Source organism: Rhincodon typus, chromosome 18 (genome assembly GCF_021869965.1).
Source record: "Rhincodon typus isolate 14 chromosome 18, sRhiTyp1.1, whole genome shotgun sequence".
NCBI classification, from domain to species: domain Eukaryota; kingdom Metazoa; phylum Chordata; class Chondrichthyes; order Orectolobiformes; family Rhincodontidae; genus Rhincodon; species Rhincodon typus.
In genome coordinates this window covers 57,305,105-57,325,548 of record NC_063349.1, presented here as the reverse complement: position 1 = coordinate 57,325,548, position 20,444 = coordinate 57,305,105, and the positions used below count along the sequence as shown (strand labels likewise).

Genomic DNA, 20,444 nt, shown 5'->3' with positions numbered 1-20,444 from the left:
GAAACGTCAGCTCTCCTGCTCCTCTGATGCTGCTTGGCCTGCTGTGTTCATCCAGCTCTACACCTTGTTATCTCAGCTTATGATGCAACTGTTTCACGTTTCTAGCCCCCACCATTAGTTCATCGATGTTACTTTAGTGAGGTCATCTGAGCTATATCTACAATTACCTCTCTTTACAAGTGCCGTCTTCCTCTTGATCAATTAAACCACTTTTTTCGTCTGAATTATTGCGTATAGAAGAATATCAAAGAACGAGAAGTGACCTAATTGAAATATACAAGATTCTTTGGAGACTTGACAGGGGAGATGTGGAGAGGTTGTTTCTCCATGTGGGAGAGTCTAGGATCAGAGGGCGTCATCCGAGAGTAAGGCTTCAGACCGTGATGAGGAGGAATTTCTTCTGTCAGAGGCAGTGAATCTCTGGAATTTTGTTCCTATCAGGGCTGTTGAGGCTGGGTCATTAAGTATTTTTAAGGCTGAGACAGATAGATTTATACCCAGTAAGGGAATCAAGAGTTACAGGGGAAAAGGCAGAAAACTGGAATTGTAGATGATCAGATTATCCATGACAAAAACAGAAATTGCTGGAAAAGCTCAGCAGGTCTGGCAACATCTGTGGAGAGAAATCAGAACCTACGTTTTGGGTCGAGTGGAGGAAGGGTCACTCGCCAAGAAATGTTAACTCCGATTTCTCTCCACAGATGCTGCCAGACCTGCTGAGCTTTCCAAGCAATTTCTATTTTTGCCTCTGATTTACAACATCTGCAGTTGTCTTCGTTTTATTTAGATCATCCGTGATCCCATTGAATGCTGGAGCAGACTCAATTGGCTGAATGACCTACTTCTGCATCTTGTAGTTTTATATTCATTTCTCTACTGTTTGAAATGACCTGCTCCTGTTTCAATGACCATCTATCTGTTGGAACTCAATTTATATTTCCTCATTATGAGCAGTGATACATGTTGGCAGTTTTTAATGAGACATCATTGTATTTGACTGATGTTGCAATATCAAAGCTCCGAACCCTTTGGGTAATCAGAATGAGCTGACTGAACAGACTGTTCTTCATACTGTTGTGATCTGTTTGATTACTGCTTTTGAAGACATACACCAGCTGTATTTGTAAACACAAATATTGAAATTATTCCAGCCCCTTGAGCATCCCCTGACATACATCGCTTTCAGCTTCCTGGACACTGAGATCCAGAATTCCCTTCTGAACCCTGTACAATTTTCCTTTAAGATTGGTCAAAGTGGTAGGTTTTAAGAACAATCTGCCTTATTACCTGCTTCTGTGCCTTGGAGTCAAATTCATTCCAATTATGCTTCAATGACCATCTTAAGGGTTCTGTATAAATGCACGTTATTGTTTTTGCAAGATACTAAGGCTTGTGTTTATTTGATTTGCAGTGAGTCCTACAGCTGTGTCCCAGTTTCATTTGTCTGGTCCCAGTATGATGCGTTCAAACAGCATTCCCACTCAAGATTCCTCATTTGACTTGTACGGAGATTCCCAACTGTGTGGAAGTGCCAATTCGCTAGAAGATCGGCCAAGAACAATCAGCAGATCCGGATCGTTCCGGGACAGTATGGAGGAAGGTTTGCATTTTGGGCCTTTGTTTGGGGGGATTGGTTTAGTTGGTGCAGTCAAGAGAAAACACAGAAACAAAATTATATCAAGAGGGAAGATACTGGCACAGAGTTTCTGCCAATGGTGTGACTTCATATTTTTAACCAGTGTGGCTAGGCTCCAGTTAGGAGTTACCTGATTGGAAGTCACTGAAAATGACTTTAAACCACACCCTCCACACCCTATCCCTGACCCGAACCAGCTGATAGTTTCACTACTGTCCACTGATTAGCTGCTGAGCAAATTAAATATTTAGTCACATGAAGTTAATTATAAACTCTGCTGATTAGTTCCTGCATATCTAGGACCATGTCCAGAGCCATCGTGTATCTCCCAATCACAGCTCTGAACCAGCACAAAATAACCAGCACAGTGGCTTAGTGGTTAGCGCTGCTGCCTCACAGGGCCAGGGACACAGGTTCAATACCACCCTCAGGCGACCGTCTGTGTGGAGTTTGCACCTTCTCCCTGTGGGTGCCCTCTGGGTGCCGTAGTTTCCTCCTACGGTTTAAAGATATGCGGGTTAGGGTGGTTTGGCCATGGGGATGTGTAGGCTAGGTGGATTAGCCATGGAAATGCAGGGACACAAAGATAGGGTAGCGGGGTGGAATGCTGGTTGGAGGATTGGTGTGGATTCAACAGGCCAAATGGCTTCCATACAATAGGGATTCTATGAATCACATGACTGGGAACCCCTGTATTTGGCCATCTCTGTTTGATGTTACAAGTGTTGTTGGCCCACAGAAGCAGAAGCTCAAAGCCATCATTTTCTCTGAAATGAGTTTTAGAGTCACAGAAGCAGGCCCTTCGGCCTGCCATATCTATACTGACCAACAAACACCAAACCACACTAATCCCATTTACTGTGCCCTGGCATTTTCCAGAAGCTTCTGAAACGTTGTGAGAGAACCTACCTTCACCACCCCCTCAGGCAGCATGTTCCATATTTCCACCACCCTCTGGCTGAGAACCATTTCCTCAGAATGCAGGGTGGGATTTGCAGAGCGTGTGCAGACTGGGTTGCAGGTGAGGGTTGATGATGGATGGTTCACGCTCTGACCTTTACCTCATTAGGCATGACGCACATGCTGTCAGCGAAGATAGCTTGTCACCCGTGTCCCAGGTCCCTGCAGGAGCACGGCTTTGATATGTGTCTCTACTCTTAATGTATGTTTTTTTTTTCCATGTCCTCAGAATCCTCAGGCCCTCAATTAGGCATGTACATAGCTGTGACTCCAATGTCCCTCCTCCACACTGAATCCCACCCCCACTCAGTCCCTTCAAGACAGCAACCACACTTACAACAGGAACCTGGTGAGGTGAAAGACTGTGCAGTCCTGGGAATGCTAAGTTACTCTGAAATGGAAGTGTGATTGAGGTGAAAGCCACTTTCCTGATGAAAAGAACTGATTTGATTCTAACCCATAACCGTCGATACCTCCAGACCAATTCAACCTACATGCTGTGTTGGCTTTGCTCAGCGTTGATGTCAGTGTTGGAAATGTAAGTCCCTTTAAGCAACCAGTGCAGTTCAGAAGCTGATTGGGAGCAGGTAGTGCTCCAGGGACTGAGTAACTCTGAACTGGGTGCTACCCCTTCCAACTCCATTGTGATTGAGACCCCTCCCATCTCTCTATCTCTCCTTTGATGGTCTACATTGCCCTTAATGGACTTTGCTTGAAAATTAATCAGTTGGAAAGCACAGAGAATTACTGATGGTGGTGATTTGTGGAGATGAAAAATTAGGGTTCAGAGCACTTCTGGATATAAAGGAACAGAATGAATAGGGTGCTTGAGAGATCTTGTGGCACAGTGATAGGGACCTTTGAGCCAGAAGGTCTGGGTTCAGGTCCCACTTTCTCCATGAAACAAGCAGACAATTCTAATTGTCCTCATCCACAATCCCAATATTCACACACATGGAGAAAGGTGATTGTAATTTCTCCATACAGAGCTCTGCTAAACTCTGAGATGCCCCTCCGCTGCTAATGCTGTGAGATAATTCAGGGATTTTAATGACTCTATTCAGATCAATGACATTATTTCGGGAGCTTTTGGGAGCAGCATGTGTGTTTTTTTTTGTTAATTTTAGTAAAATTCAATGTCCTGCTGCTTCACCTGACATCAGTGTCCAAGTAAATGAGGCCTAACAACCTTAAAGGTCATTGAAGGAACAGAGACCCAGGACAAGGCTATTCAGCCTCATCCCTCACAAACTTCTTCTGGCATTCAGTTTGATCATGGCAGAATTATACCTCAGTAGCTTCGCTACACTGTCCTCAAAACCCTTACATAGGAATAATATGAAGCTCTTGTTGACAGCTCCAAAACTACTCCCTCCACCCTCTGTCCCTTTCATTTAGGAACAGGAAGAGGCCATTCAGCCCCTGAAACCTGTTCTGCCATTCAATGAGATCATGCCTGATCTGTGGCCCAACTCCATTTACCTGCCTTTGGCCCATATCCCTTAGTATCTTTGCTGAACAAAAATGTATCAATCTCAGATTTAAAATTGACAACTGACCCAGCATCCACTGATGTTTGTGAAAGACAGTTTCAAACCTCTCCCACCCTTTATATGTTGAAATGCTTCCTAACATCTCTCCTGAATGGTCTGTCCCTCATTCTCAGACTATGCCCCTAGTTCTGGAATCCCCAACCAGTGGGAATAGTTTCTCTTTATCCACCCTGTCTTTTCCTGTTAATATCTTAAAGATTTTAATCAGATCACCCCTGAACCTTCTAAATTTCAGAGAATAATGTATAACCCCTCCTCATAACTGAACCCCTAAAGTCCATGTATTATTCCCATAAACCTACATTGTAGCTCCTCCTTGGCCAATCTATCCTTCCTAACCTGCTCACAGTGCTCCAATGGAGTTTAACGAGAGAATTCCAAATGTCCATGTCTTCTTTGAGTGAGAGCCCCTCACAGTGAGGATCATTGTTAGGGAATGTATTCCTGCAAGTAGAACAGAAGCAAAACCAATCTGGGTCACAGTTTGTTGTTCTTGACTAGATGCTCGGGTTTTCTCTGAGGAAGCACTTTCTGATTGTGCTACTGAATGAGCTGACTCTACATTTAGGATGCAGCCCTCTAGCTCTGCACTTCCCCTGCTCCAGGTCATGGTGTTTGTTCCGCACTCGGACAATACCGATACGATGAGCTGCCCTTTAGAATGAGGGCAGCTATTCCTGACAGTGAAGGTTCTGCAATGGCATATTACAGATATTGCTCACTCCCTCCACCCTGCTTTCTGATTGCCCCTGCATGTCTGTAAGCAGATGGAGTAAATACCTCATGTTGTACTCGAATCATAAAGCAGGAGGTGGACCTCAGTACCCGGTCACTTCTGATTCCCTCTCTGCCCCACCACCCTATGAATATTGAGAAGCTAATGTGACACAGTAACTGGTCTATCCTTCCATTCCACCATGTCAGATATCCTCAGAGCTTGGTGAGCTCTACCGTGACCAATCTTGTTATGTGGTATGGATACAGTAAGACTTGGGTTCTCGAGTAAATACTGAATAATTGTCTCCTTGTATTTTCTAGTCCATGGCTCTTCGCTGTCACTGGTATCAAGCACATCATCTCTTTACTCCACAGTAAGTATGTGTGTCGGGGTTATTGGGCCTGGCCTGTGAACTCCCACTCTGACACTGCAGCTTCAGTCATATAGGAGGCTTCACAGAGACACTCCATTCTGCCCAGTGGATCTATACTGTTCTTTCCATATCCCTTCATGGGGCAGTGATGGCCCAGTGGCATTATCACAAGGTTATTAACCCAGACACCCTGATAACATTCTGGGGATCTGGGTTCGAGTCCTGCAGTTGGTAGAATTTGAACTTAATGAAAAACTGGAATGAAGATTCTAATGATGACCATAGAACCTCTGTCAACAGTTGGAGGAAAAACACCCATCTGGTTCATTAATGTTCCTCAGGAGAAGGAGGCTCCTTAGCCTGTCTGGCCTACATGTGACTCAAGACCCACAGTAATGTAGTAAACTCTTAACAGTCCTCGAGGATGAGCAATAAATAATAGCCTGGTCAGTGTTATCCACATCCTATGAATAAAAACAATGCAGCACTCAAGCCCGCCTGCTCATTCCTCGACTATACGAAGTTTCTCCTGAATTATTTTCTTGATTTGTTATATGAATGACCTGTATTCTTGCTTTTCTGCAAATGGCATCACACTCTCTGTTCAAAGATATCAAAACCATTAATTATTTTATGAGTGGAATTAGATCACCCCTGAGTCTTCTTTTTAAGAGAAGATATTCAATGTCTCCTTCTCCTTTCCTGGGGATTGCAGCATCACAGTTCTTACACCGATAGGGGAATTACTGGAGGTTAGCTCAGTTGGCCGAAAGGCTGGATTGTGATACAGAGTGATGCCAATAGCACAGGTCCAATTTCAGTACCAGCTGAGATTGCCGTCTAGGTCCCATCTTCTCATCCTTGCCTGAGATGTGGTGACCCTCAGGTTAAACCACCATCAATTCTCTCTCTTTCTCTGTCTAATAAGAAAGCAGTCCTCTGGGAATATGGTGACATTCATCTTCTGGTGCAGCTGTCCTAGACAAGGTGAAATAGCAATGAATGTGACAGAAATCATCAGGTAAAGTGAATCAAACTTCACGTGGACAGATTGGGAGTAAGAACAAGGGGAGAGACCCTTAAAGCCCAAATGATGATGGAGTGTCATCATGTTGACCTTCTGAGCAGGTTAATGAATCAATAGTCCACATGTGGACAAGTTGATTAAAGGGTGAGATCAACCATTGCAAGACAAGTCCTGAGCAGAAGGCCTGCATAGACTTAACACTTTAAATGTGGTCAAACAGCCCATGGTGCTTGGATCAAAGATTCAATGTTCAGGATATATTGGCCAGTGCACTGTAATTATCTCATTATTTCATCCACTCATTCAATAATACTGGTAGCTTTTGCTCCTCCTGAATGGTCCAGCATTTCTGCTCCGTCAGTTAGACAGTTGCCCCATTGATAAGCACAAGGTGATTATGGGCAGGAACTTGCTGGGAATGTGAGCTGATCACAGAAATGGTAAAAGTATGAAAGCCCCCCCTGGACCGCAGGTGATGTGAAGGGGCTATTGCTCTGTCATGTGAAGCACTGAGATCTGAGGATTGAGAGGGGGATACAAGGAACAAATTAAAGTCAAACAGATACAGCAAACAGAATAAAGGAGGAAAAGAAACATTGGATTGAAAGACAGAAAGGAAAAGTTATTGAGTAAAATGTATTTTTAAATTCAAAAATCTTGAACAATTCAATAGCTGCTTGTACATGGTCTGTATTCCTCTATTCTCTGCCTGTTCATGTGTCTGTCTATATGCCTCTTAAACTTTGTTACTGTCTCTGCTTCTCTCTCTCCCGGCAGCACATTCCAGGCACCTACTACCCTCTGTTTAAAAAAAAAACTTGCCTCACACATCTCCTTTAAACTTAGCCCCTCTCACCCCTAGTGTTTGACATTTCCGCCCTGCAAAAAGACCCTGACTATCCACCCTATCCATGCCTGTCATAATCTTATATATTTCTATCAGTTCCCTGAAGAGGTTGGATGGGTTTTGCAGCAAAATTAATCATCTCATTAAGAATTTCCTTGTACTGTTCATTACCAGCTGTAACTCACTGAGAGGGCAAGAAACAGCAATTTCATGAAACTCGTGGGAAAGTTCCGAGAAACTTTATGTGAAGCTACCAGGAGGACTGCAGTTTACCCAGCAACTTGTAACAATTGTCTATGACTCCTTCACAAGATAACGGGTGATTTGTGGCTGACTAACAGAGAGCACCATTAAACTCGCTGTTAATTTGGCAGCAAATTGCTTTCAGTAATTCCATTGGTTTTGTGATATAGTCAGACTGATTCTACATAACATGCTATCTCCTTTTCTGTCTATTACCCATCCATCAGAAACAGACAGATTGATGGAATCAGTAATGAATAGCTTTTGAAGGTTTTCAACAGACCCTTCAATCTGCTTCCACACACTTTATGTTTGACTTTGTTCCAGTGAGGAAACTGTCTGGCTCAGTGTGCCTTATAAATACAATCTGTCCACCTCACAGCGTAACAGATCCTGTGTTTCAGGTTGTCTGCTTTCTTGCTGTTACTCTACAGGCCTGTTTCCCTCAGGAGGGAGCCTGGTACTTGGAGAAAGTGTTTTTAAAACAGAATCACAGCAAGGATCACAATGAAATGAGCTGCAGACTTAGATCCACGGAAAAAGGCCATTCAGCCCAACTATTCTGAACTGGTATCATGCTTCCAATGAACTTCCTTCCAGCCCCCTCCTCATCTCCCCCATCACCATCACCTTCTGTTTGTTTCTCCCTCATGTACTTATCCAGCTTCCCCCTTCAATCTATCAACCCGGCTGTACAATAGTAGACATGAGTTATATCCCAAAATTAACAAGAGGCAGACTCAGAGCCAACACCTGACATCTGATAGAATGTACCAAATGGCAAATGTGATCAAGGCACAGTCTATGAATTCCTCAGCAATCCTACCCACATCCTACCCACGAGATCAGCCATGATCTTATTAAATGGCGGGGCAGGCTCGAGGGGCCAGATGGCCGACTCCTGCTCCTAGTTCTTATGTTCTTATGTCAATCTGGGTGACCAAATCTCATTAAAACTTCACAAGGGATTACAATTCTTCATTTCTCATGACCTTGTGGTGAAACTCCCTTAAAACCTGTCCTTTTGTAGTCTGCCTCAGTGACTGCTCAAATTCCGATGCTCCATCTTTCCTGGAACAGTGCAACAGTCCTTTTCCTCATGGAACCTGACACACTGTCTCTCTCTCTCTCACCTCCTCCTCTCTCCCTCTCTTTCTCTTTCTGTCCCCCTTCTCTTTCTCTCTCTGTCGCTGTCTCTCTCTATCTCTCTCTCTCTCACTCCAGTTAACCAAAGTACCACAACTGTTTTCAATGACCTGTTAAGAACTTTGTAACAAACTCACCCTTATTCTGAGGCAGTATTGAATGGAATTAATAGTTTCGAACAATTAAATGCCACAACTTGTTGGAACTGTTTGTCCTTTGAATGTTATGATGTTCCACAGATTGCTGGCTCCTACACCACAAAATGCATTAAAAGGAGTTTTTCACATCCTGAACAGTCTAGCTCCAACTTGAAGATCATGACCTTTTGTTCAAGACTCCGATCGTGGGCTTTAGCTTTCCTCTATCTACCCTCAGTACATTTGCAGCGTTATCTGTGAGAGAATCACATTTGGATATCACCTGATCCTTCCACATTTACACTGACTAGGATGTTTTTTGACTCATTGTCTTGACTGCCCGAGGGCTGTTTCACTTCTCCTCAGAAGACATTCGTGGTCCTGGCCTGGTTCGTGTTTTCCTCTCACCGCATCCCCATCCAACTTCCCCATCTGTGCCTGTCCCTTATGCTGAATTCCTGTTTTGGTGCCCCTTCTAAGACAGAAACTGGTGGGTTTGGGTATGATTCCAGATGAGACCATCAAATCATCTTTAAAACAGACAAAGTTTGAGATCCCAGATACTTAGTAAAGAAAACCACAAGGTTCCATGGCTTTACTGAGGCTAAACTTTACTGTACAATGTTAGAACATCATATATTTCTGAAGAAGAGTCCTGACCCGAAACATCAGCTTTCCTGCTCCTCTGATGCTGCCTGGCCTGCTATGTTCATCCAGCTCCACGCTGTGTTATCTCTGACTCCAGCATTAGCAGTTCTTACTATCTCTAATATATTTACAACTTACACTTTAACATCCAATATTAACATAAGTGGGAAAAGAGACAGACTGTGATCAAACACTTCACAGAACATATCAATATCAGATACAGTGAAGACAGGCACAAGAATTTCACAGCAAACCACCTTCTCCCCCAATATACACTCCAGCTCCATCATGGAAAGCCTTAAGGACTGCTCATATCCAGGTGCTTCAATCTCTTCCCCGAGACTGTATTCCACTGGATTCCCAGGCTGTAGTCAAGCATATGTGTTCAAGGCACAGTTCAAGTCACGATAAGCTCACTAACCTGGCACTACCCTGGGTTTATTCAAGTTCAATATTTATGAAGTGCACCACGTAAATGCTGCTTGTGGGTTTTCCTCAACCAATTCCACCCTCCCACCCCACCCGACTCCGGTCTCCAGTGTCAATGGCGTCCAAGGCTTTTTCTGAGCCCAAAATCCCCAGTGCAGAGCCAGCAACTCTCTGCTGCCTTCTCAGGACTTTGTCCAATCTCTGAATGCTTGGAGACCTTTTCAGGATGGAGCCTTTTTCCCTGATGCAGCACACACTCAGCCATGTGGACATGCCTGTTCTACCTCCATTTGGGTCTTATGGCCAGATTTGCACAACTCATCCACCCAGTAGATGCCTGCCTCTTTTTTCGTTCAAGGGCAACGCTGGCTGACCAGCATTTATTGCCCGTCCCTAGTTGCCCCTTGAGAAGGTGGTGGTGAGCGGCCTTCTTTAACCGCTGTAGTCCTCCTGCTGTGGGTTGACCCACAACGGCCTTAGGGAGGGAATTCCAGGATTTTGACCCAGTGACAGGGAAGGAACAGCGATATATTTCCAACTCAGGATGGTGAGTGACTTGGAGGGGAATTTGCAGGGAGTGGTGTTCCCATGTATTTCTTGCCCTTGTCCTTCTAGATGGAAGTGGTCATGGGTTTGGAAGGTGCTGTCTGAGGGTCTTTGGTGAATTTCTGCAGTGCATCTTGTAGATGGTACACACTGCTGCTACTGACCGTTGGTGGTGGAGGGAGTGGGATGTTTGTGGATGTGGTGCCAATCAAGCGGCTGCTTTGTCCTGGATGGTGTCAAGCTTCTTGAGTGTTGTTGGGGTTGCACCCATCCAGGCAAGTGGGGAGTATTCCATCACACTCCTGACTTGTGCTTTGTAGATGTTGAACAGGAAATAACATTCGAAAAGCATATTGTTTCCTCTGTTTCTCTCTTCTGTAATGCTAAAGTGAAACAAGTTTAGACTGTTCGAACTGAGTTTCCAATAGGTTTCTGACAGCAGAACCAAGGTTGTGGCAGTTGTCCCTTCTTCTTCACATTCATTTGTGGCAATGTCTCTTTTCACTTAATCAGGCATCAGTCCTAAAGACTCACCTGAAATCCTGAACGTCCAACAATGCAGCATTCCCTCACTGCTGTACCACTGTCCTTTGGATCTCAAACCCACAACCTTCACTATTCAGTGGGGTGTGTGTGAGCCACTGAACTTTGCCTGACCAGGTCTGAACGGGAATCATGTCACAGTCTCCACTGTGATATTTACTGGATGTAGCTCCGAAATAAAAGTTGACTGTGAAATGTAGCAGCTCCTGTTCATAGATAGTAGGAACTGCAGATGCTGGAGAATCCGAGACAACAAGGTGCAGGGCTGGATGAACACAGCAGGCCAAGCAGCATCATAGGAGCAGAGAGGCTGACATTTCGGGCCTAGACCCTTCATCAGAAAAGGGGGAGGGGAAGGGGGTTTTGAAATAAATAGGGAGAGAGTGGGAGGCGGATAGAAGAGGGATAGAGGAGAGGATAGGTGGAGAAGAAACAAACAGGTCGAAGAGGCGGGGATGGGGCCAGGAAAGGTGAGTGTAGGTGGGGAGTTAGGAAGGGGATAGGTCAGTCCAGGGAGGACGGACAGGTCAAGGGGGTGGGATGAGGTTGGTCGGTAGGAGATGGAGGTGCGGCTTGAGGTGGGAGGAGGGGATAGGTGGGAGGAAGAACAGGTTAGGGAGGCAGGGACGAGCTGGACTGGTTTTGGGATGCGGTAGGGGGAGGGGAGATTTTGAAACTTGTGAAATCCACATTGATACCATTGGGCTGCAGGGTTCCCAAGCGGAATATGAGTTGCTGTTCCTGCAACCTTCGGGTGGCATCGTTGTGGCACTGCAGGAGGCCCAGGATGGACATGTCGTCTGAGGAATGGGAGGGGGAGTTGAAATGGTTCGCGACTGGGAGGTGCAGTTGTTTGTTGCGAACCGAGCTCCTGTTCATAGTTTGTCTGTTCACATCTCAACTGGAATGGGAGCCACTATTCAAGTCAGTTTGTCAATACTGATTTTTCAAAATGGTCTAATTGAATAGTGTTTTAGTAGCAGAATCTCATGCACGACCTGAATCACCTTGAGCTTGATTTCTCAACATCTGTTTAAAATTGGGTCTTTTTATGTTCCTTTCTAGGCTGAAGAGAAAGCACATTCTGAGGTAAGAAGTGTAATGTGTTAAACAGCTGGTTCTAAAATCAAAAACTGCTCACTCCATATTGAATCCAGTTACCATATTAATAGCTAGGATGTGTGCATATGCAGTTTTCATCCCAAACATTGAAATTTAAACAGATGGGAGTGAACCTCTGCACTTTATTTTACCATTCTTTGGGATGTGGGTCTGATTGGTAAATCTACAATTCATTGTACATCCTTAAATGGCTCTGACAGTGAACTGTTGCAGTTCTGTGTGGTCTAAAGATAGCCAGTGTGTGTGTGTGTGTGTGTGTGTGTGTATGCGTGTGTGTGTGTGTGTGCGTGTATCTGTGTGTGTGTGTGTGTGCTTGTGTGTGTGTCTGTGTCTGTGTGTGTGTGTGTATGTGTGTGTGTCTGAATATGTGGTCTGTATGTGTGTGAGAGTGTGTGTTTGTGATTGTGTGAGAGAAACAGACAGACAGACAGTCAGAGAGATAGTGGAGTCTCATTGTTATCTGCTGCCCTTGTCCTTTTGTGATGGTGAAGATTGTGGGTTTGGGAGGTGCTTTGGCAAATGAACATTAAAATGGAGTTCGATTATACAGTAACTGATTGGAAGATGCATTGGATCTGCAACCACTTTTAAAATCAGTTTTGTGCTAAATTTACACTCAATGAGGAGCCAAACTGAAGTGATGTGAGACTGTCCCCTCCTGGGATTCTCACATCAGGTGGATGTATGCTGTCATACAGGAAGGTCATTAATCTCAGTTTGCCCATGAAAGAGGTGTGCAGATAGTCTCACCCATTTGCTCTTTCCCCACGGCCCTGCAAATTGTTTTCTTTCAAATATTAATTGATTACCTTTTAAGAAAGTTCAATCTCTTTCCATCACCCTCTCACACAGCAGATTCCAGAGTGCAGTGTGCAAATTGCCCATGTATCATTTCTGATTCTTCTGCCAATTGTTTTCACCTTTCAAGATAGAAACTCATTAATGATGAAGAAAGGGACAAAATTCACGTGAAGGACAAGGAGGCCTTGGAGAGAAATGTAGGGAATTTTATATCTAAAGGATGGTTGGGAAAAATGTGTTGGGTTTCTCAAGGGATCCTGTGCTAGTTGATTTGGTTGCTGATTGGTGACTGCGAGTCTCTCACATGAAACCATTGTATGCTATAGAAACTTTTTCAAACTCAGATATTTCTGTTTTGTGTAACAGCAAATCCGAAAGCTGCGCAGAGAGCTGGACACTTCCCAGGAAAAGGTTGCCTCCCTCACCTCTCAACTTTCGGCTAATGTAAGTCACTCTTTTCTCCTACTTAGAAATTAATTACTGGAGGAAAATTAAAGACACCAAAAGGGCATTTGGATATTTACCTAATAGTTCCTTAGAAACAGGTTCAGCTGACTGATACTCAAATGTAGTCAAGTGTCCAGCAGATGCAAATCCAACTTTGACCGAAATTGTTGTAAATAATCTGCACTAGTTGACGGAAGTTAAAGCAGCGTTTATAAGCAAGACCTTTCCCAGCCTTGGCTTAATAATTAGACGTTCAGAGGCATTACCCTCAGCAAATGGACCGTCACCAATATAAACAGAGAATGCTGGAGAAACTCATCAGGTCTGGCAGCATTTGTAGTGAGAGAGAAACAAGAGTTAATGTTTAATGTTAATACCCTTTCATTAAAACTGGGAGCAAATGCAGTGATGTGGTGGAATCAAATGGACAGTAACAAAATCTACAGATGATGCATTAATGGACGGAAAGGCAGTTCTGCGAAAGGGATAGAAGCAGTTTATGGAGAGGTATTGACGGATTATGTAACTGGGCAAGAAGTTAGCGAATGGAGTGTAACGTGGGAAAATGTGAAGTTGTTCATTTTGAAAGGGAGAACTAAAGAAGGGAATGTTATTTAAATGGAGAGAAACTGCAGAGGGCTGCAACACAAAGGGACTGGGTCGGGGTGGAGGGGTGACTTGTGCATGAAATGGAGAAAGCTAGGGGTAGCAGCTAATCAGGAAGGCGAATGGAATATTGGCCCTTATTTCATGGAAGTTGGAGTCTAAGAGTAGGGAAGTCTTACTGTAACTGTACAAGGTGCTGGTGAGACCACACCTGGAGTACTGTGAGCAGTTTTGGTCCCTTTATTTTGAGGAAAGACATAATTTCAATGGAGACTGTTCAGAGACAGTTCACTAGGATGAGCCCTGGTACGGAGGGATTGTCTTATGAGCAAAGGTCAAACAAGTTGAGACTCAAAACACTGGAGTTTAGAAGAATGAGGGGTGATCTCATTGAGACCTACAGGGGCTTGACAGGGCAAATGTTGAGAGGATGTTTCCCCACCATGGGGGAGTCTAGGACCAGAGGGTGTAGTCTCAGAATAAAGAGGGAGCCAATTTAAGACTGAAATGAGGAGGAATTTCTTCTCTTAGAGGGTTGTGAGTCTTTGGAACTCATTGCCACAGAGAGCTGTGGGGGCAGAGTCCTTGTGTATATTTAAGGCTGAAACACATGTGTCCAAAAGATTGGGAGCAGAAGCTGCCTGTTATATTTGATGTTCTCGATGTTGCATTGAGTAAGCTGCAGGATGATTGACTGGACAATGACTTGTTGCTGCTTGAGGTTTTGAACATCATTGGGATGGTGAAGGGGCCCAGGGACAGAGAGGGCAGTGTAGGAGGGAACATTGAACAGCAACTCTGAGTCTCAACTGCATATTAAAAGGAAGAGTCCAGAAAAACATGAACTTTATCTGTGTTTACCCTCCCCAGTGTAGCGTCAAGAGAAGTGAAGACCAATCAGTAACTTGAAAGCAGTCCAAGAAACACACTGGTTCATCTGATGTTCTGTCTCCCTTAGCCTGGCTGACATTTCTTCTTCAACAAATGTCAGTAGGAGAACAGATTATCTGCTCGTAATGACCTTTCTATTTATGGTTCCTGACTCTGTACAGAGTACACAATTGCCTAGTGGTATTATCACTGAACTGTTAATCCAGAGACCCGGGTAATGTTCTGGGGACCTGGGTTTGAATCCTACCACAGCAGATGGTGGAATTTGAATTCGATTAAGATCTGGAATAAGAGTCTAATGATGACCATGAATTGATTGTTGGGGAAAAACCGATCTAGTTCAATATTGTCCTGTAGGGAAGGGAACTGCCATCCTTAACCGGTCTGTGACTCCAGACCCACAGCAATGTGGTTGCCGTCTGGGCAAGTAAGGATGAGCTATAAATACTGGCCCAGCCAGAGACGCCCTCATCCTGAGAATGAATTAAAAAAAATTGGTTGCCACCTTTCCCTATGTCACAAATTTGATTATACTTCAAGTGTCTTTGCTGTTGGCTGCACAGTGATTGGGGCTATCCTGTTCATTTAAAACAACATAAATGTGAGTTCTGTCTTTGTAATGTTCCTGCTGATGGTCTGATAAACTCGATTAATCCAGTTGCAATGTTGATCAGCTTCTCCCACCTCCTGGGGACACAGTACTGGCAGATTGAGTATCTCGAGCCTGTTTGTGCGAAGTAGGGGTCACAGTGAAGATGCCTTTATCCAGGGCTGTCTCCCTGAACGGCCAGTGAGTCTAGAACACAGGCAAGGAGCTTCTGGATAATGTGTCAGCCATTCAGGTCTGAGCTGAGGAGACTGGAATACTGTACCTCAGAGGACTGGGGTGTTCAGTTATTGAGTAGGTTCAAGACAGGAATCAATAGATTTTTGGGTATTGGGAAGATGAAGGGATATGGGGGTAGTGAGGATTATTGTTGAGGTTGATGGTCAGTTGTTATCTTATTGAGTATCCAAGCTGAGTGAGGGGACTATACAGCCTAGAACATGAAATATAACATCTAGGAGTAGGAGTAGGCCATTCAAGTGTCCCCTTGAACCTGCTCCACCATTTAATACTATAATAACTGATCTCATCTTGGCCTCAAATCCACTTTCCTGCCTGGTCCCCATACTCCCTCAACTCATTACCCATTAAAAATGTATCTATCCACTCCTTGAATTTACTCAATGGTCCAGCATCCACCTACTCTGGGATAGTGATTTCCTCAGGTTCACAGCCCTCTGAGAGAAGTAATGCCTCCTCACCTCGTAGGGTCATGCAACATGGATACAACTCATTGATACTGACCAGATATCCTAATTTAATCTAGACCCATTTGCCAGCATTTGGCCCCTATCCCTCTAAACCCTTCCTATTCATGTACCCATCCAGATGCTTCTTAAATGTTGTAACTGTACCAGACTCCACCACTTCCTCTGGCAGCTCATTCCATACACACACCACCCTCTGCGTGAAAAACCTGCCCCTCAGGTCCCTTTTATATCTTTCCCCACTCACCTTAAATCTATGCCCCCTAATTTTGGACTCCCCCACCCCAGGGAAGAGACATTAGCTATTAACCCTATCCATTACTGTCATGATTTTATAAACTTCTATAAGGTCACCTCCTCAGCTTCCAATACTCCGGGGGAAATAGCCCCAAACTATTCAGCCTCTCCCTGTAGCTCAAACCCTCCAACCTTGGCAGCACCCTTGTAAATCATTACTGCACCTTTTCAAGTTTCACTATAGCAGCATCTTTGTAAGTTAATTCCCCCTGGCTTTTCTTTTGCAAGTCAAGTGGTGTGCTTTGTTCACTCCTGAATGTTCTGACAAGGTGCTGTTGTAGACAAGGCTTTGTCTTTGAGGGGAGTTCTCTAGTGCCTGCCACCTTTTCAAAACACAGGGACTGGATTATGTGTGTGCACAAGGCAACATCCTTCATCTTAAACAGCTCGAAAAGCAGCCTGTCAGAGCAAAGGAACAATGGATAATTGATGGACCATTCATTTGGACCTGCAACAATATTAATTCAGTCGAACAGATGATATTTACAATAAATATACTCACAGGGGAGATCCAGCTGATTGAGTTGGTTTGCTAAGTTGTATGAACAGCATCTTAATGTATAATATGTTAAAAACTTTTTATAATGATCAAACTAGAAGGTGAAGCAATTTCAGTTGTTTCTTCAAAGATGAATTGTTCATTTTGCATACTCTTTGAACCAACAAAACCATTTGATTTGCCCTACCTTCAGCTGGTTTGTGAAGTTAACATTGTTGGTGTGTCTTGATTATATACGAACTTGTAAACACTTCAACAAGGAACAAGAGTAGGACACTCTGCCCTTCGAGCCTGTCCCTCCCATTCAATAATCTGATTTTAACCTCAAATCCACATTTGCTTTGGCCAATCTGAGTTGACTTACAATCCAACAAGCATCCTTTTCTCCTGTACTAGTAATTACTGTGATTGTTTGAAATTTGACATTCTTGCATTAGTCGCGGTGAATGCGAGAGGAAACGCTTCCGCGCCATATCTCTCCTTTCAGCACTGTTAATATTGTTGTGCAGTTGTCAGTAAGTTCCTCTCGCTCAGCATTATTAAACAAGTACATGTCAGCAAGAAAGCAGAGCATTTGAGCTGAACAAAACTCCTTGGAGAAATTTAGCTTATGGCAGAGATTTTTATTAATAAGTTTCTTACAGAATAATGAAATACCAGACATCAGTATGCCACACCATTCCGATGACAGCAGCAAGCGTATAAGCGTTGGGCTAGATCTGTGATTTTAGACGTTACATTTTAAATCTTCAACAGTCTCGTCCCAGCAACCCCCCCGAAGGAATATTAACGTTGATTCCATTGAGTTCATTGTAAAACTAACAGACATTGGGAACTATGCAGAGGTTTTGAAATGAGTACCACTGTTGGAATTGCAGTCTATAATAGAGAATGAAGTGCTTATTTGTCGAGAGACTTCCCAAAGACTGAGTGAAGGAAATTTGCTGATGTTTCAGCTTGGAGCTCAGCTATAATCTGAGAATATCCCATTATAGCTCTAGTTAGCCCGATTCATATTGCATTCTGGCTCTGATAAACCATAAGTGTGTCGTTGGGGATATAGTTTCAATGTTTCGTGGTCTCTGGCTTATTAAGGAATGGTACATTGCTTTGAGTTGCTTGCTTGCATTGTAGTAAAGAGTGGTTTCTTTTGATGGGAAGCAGAGAGAGAGATCTGTCAGCACTGGGATATAATTACATACCTCTCACCGAGAACAATTCAACAATGATGATAGACCTTCTGACACAAACCGTGTTTCTTGTACAGAGCTTTTTTTAATTGAACCCAGGTGCCGTTTTATTGAAGATATTTGACAGTTTTGTCCCCTCCATACGATTGATGTTCCATTTAGCAGGAGTCAAATTGACAGAGAAAGTTATTACGTTGTAATGAGGCCTGTCATTTGCCCAATGTATAAGTGCATTTGAGGCCCTGAATACTGATGCAGTCTGTGAATAAATCTACTTATTGCTACAGGCAGTCCATGACTTTTTACAGCCTTGAGGTGATCTGAGTTTAGAAGTGGGAAGGATTCCAGATTTCCAATTTGCCTTTCACCCACGAAGCCATGGAATTGCAGGCAAAGCAGTCTCCTGGTGATGGACTTCCCAGGATAACCTGAGTCTTAACGCCATATTTGTGGAGCTCATTGGTGACCAGGCCTGGGCTTGGGGGGAGGGAGAGGGAGCAGTGGATAGCAAATGCCGGAGACTTTGAATGAGAAAGATGTTTGTAGCAAAAGTTGCAGACAATCTTAAACATAAGTAAATTGCCTAATTGTGAAAAAGTAGCAAAGTGAGTGCAAACTGCTGCTCAAACTTTCCCAGAGTAATTAACACCTTCGATGTACCTCCATGAAGTTTTTCCAACAATTGTGTCTCTATAGCAACAGCAAGTTTGTTTCCATGGAGATAACTGCTTCAATCTATCTCAGTCTCTTGGGCATGGGGCTGTGAATGATGATATAATTGTTTTACTGGTGTTGTGATTCAACTTTTGAATATTACTGAGTAGTTTTGATGAGAGCAAAGGTATTAAGGGATATGGACCAAAGACAGGTATATGAAGGTAGGCCATAGATCAGCCATGTTCTCACTGAATGGTGCAATGGGCTCGAGGGGCTGAGTGGCCTACTCCTGTTCCCAAGTCCCTATACATTATTACTGGGCAGTGGGTTCTTAATGTTGATAACAATGAGATGTTTGGACATTCAGTGCTCTGCTAGACCTGTTTCTGGGGAATAAGCTTCAATTTGTGTCAAAATGAACTTTAAACAGTTCATTATATTAACGCTGTTATATAAATTTAACTTAATTTATTTACCACTGCATCTATAATTCGTAATTGACTCCATCCAATAACTTGATAGAAAGCAGCAAAAAGCATCGCTCTATAACATTCAGAAATGTCAGAAATAGTTCTGTGAGATTTCTACTTAAAGGTTTTGGGAAAATGCTGGATATTAATCAAAGTGCACTCATTGTTTTTAAAAAGAATGTCTTTGGAAAAGTAAGAAAACTCAGGACACAAACTTTAATTGACAAGAAACCTGGGTTTGAAATGTTTGTACATTATAAAAGGGAATAAGGATGGAGGGATTAAGGAAAAAGTAACGATAATGTTTTTGAGATTATGGGAAAATATGGGGAATAAAATCAGTTGCTGCATCTAATGGTTGACAATGTTGATACCCGGAATAAATATCTCTTAGCATCATTTGAGAAACCTACTGATGCACACTGTATTGGTACTGCATTTTATTTCACAACGATGCAGTCACATCGCAACAATGGGATTGTGGCAATGTCCTTCACATTCGACCAACAGGAGTCGCGGCAACCATTCCAATCAGTCATAGATAACAAGGTGTAGAGCTGGATGAACACAGCAGGCCAAGCAGCATCAAAGGAGCAGGAAGGCTGACGTTTCGGGCCTAGACCCTTCTTCAGAAATGGGGGAGGGGAAGGGGGTTCTGAAATAAATAGAGAGAGAGGGGGAGGTGGATAGAAGATGGATAGAGGAGAGGATAGGTGGAGAGGAGACAGACAGGCCAAAGAGGTGGGGATGGAGCCAGTAAAGGTGAGTGTAGGTGGGGAGTTAGGGAGGGGATAAGTCGGTCCGGGGAGGACAGACAGGTCAAGGAGGTGGGATGAGGCTAGTAGGTAGGAGATGGGGGTGGGGCTTGAGGTGGGAGGAGGGGCTAGGTGGGAGGAAGGACAGTTTAGGGAGGCGGGGACGAGCTGGGCTGGTTTTGGAATGCGGTAGGGGGAGGGGAGATTTTGAAGCTTGTAAAGTCCACATTGAGACCATTGGGTGTAGGGTTCCCAAGCGAAATATGAGGTGCTGTTCCTGCAACCTTCGGGTGGCATCGTTGTGGCACTGGAGGAGGCCCAGGATGGACATGTTGTCCAAGTAGTGGGAGGGGGAGTTGAAATGGTCCGCGACTGGGAGGTGCAGTTGTTTAGTGCGAACCCAGCATAGGTGTTCCGCAAAGCGGTGCCCAAGCCTCTGCTATACTCACCTTTACTGGCTCCATCCCCACCTCTTTGACCTGTCTGTCTCCTCTCCACCTATCCTCTCCTCTATCCATGTTCTATCCGCCTCCCCCTCTCTTCCTATTTATTTCAGAACCCCCCCCCCCTCCCCCATTTCTGAAGAAGG

The 20,444-nt window shown here is 44.0% G+C and overlaps 1 protein-coding gene across 1 annotated transcript in view; it reads left to right on the top strand.

The window, feature by feature from the left end:
- nav3 (neuron navigator 3) overlaps positions 1-20,444 on the top strand; it is a 178,104-nt gene that overhangs the window by 104,914 nt on the left and 52,746 nt on the right. The window contains exons 11-14 of the mRNA XM_048607473.1: positions 1,412-1,600; positions 5,188-5,240; positions 11,872-11,895; positions 13,096-13,173. Coding sequence (XP_048463430.1) covers positions 1,412-1,600; positions 5,188-5,240; positions 11,872-11,895; positions 13,096-13,173 — 344 coding nt within the window. The remainder of the gene's footprint in view (positions 1-1,411; positions 1,601-5,187; positions 5,241-11,871; positions 11,896-13,095; positions 13,174-20,444) is intronic.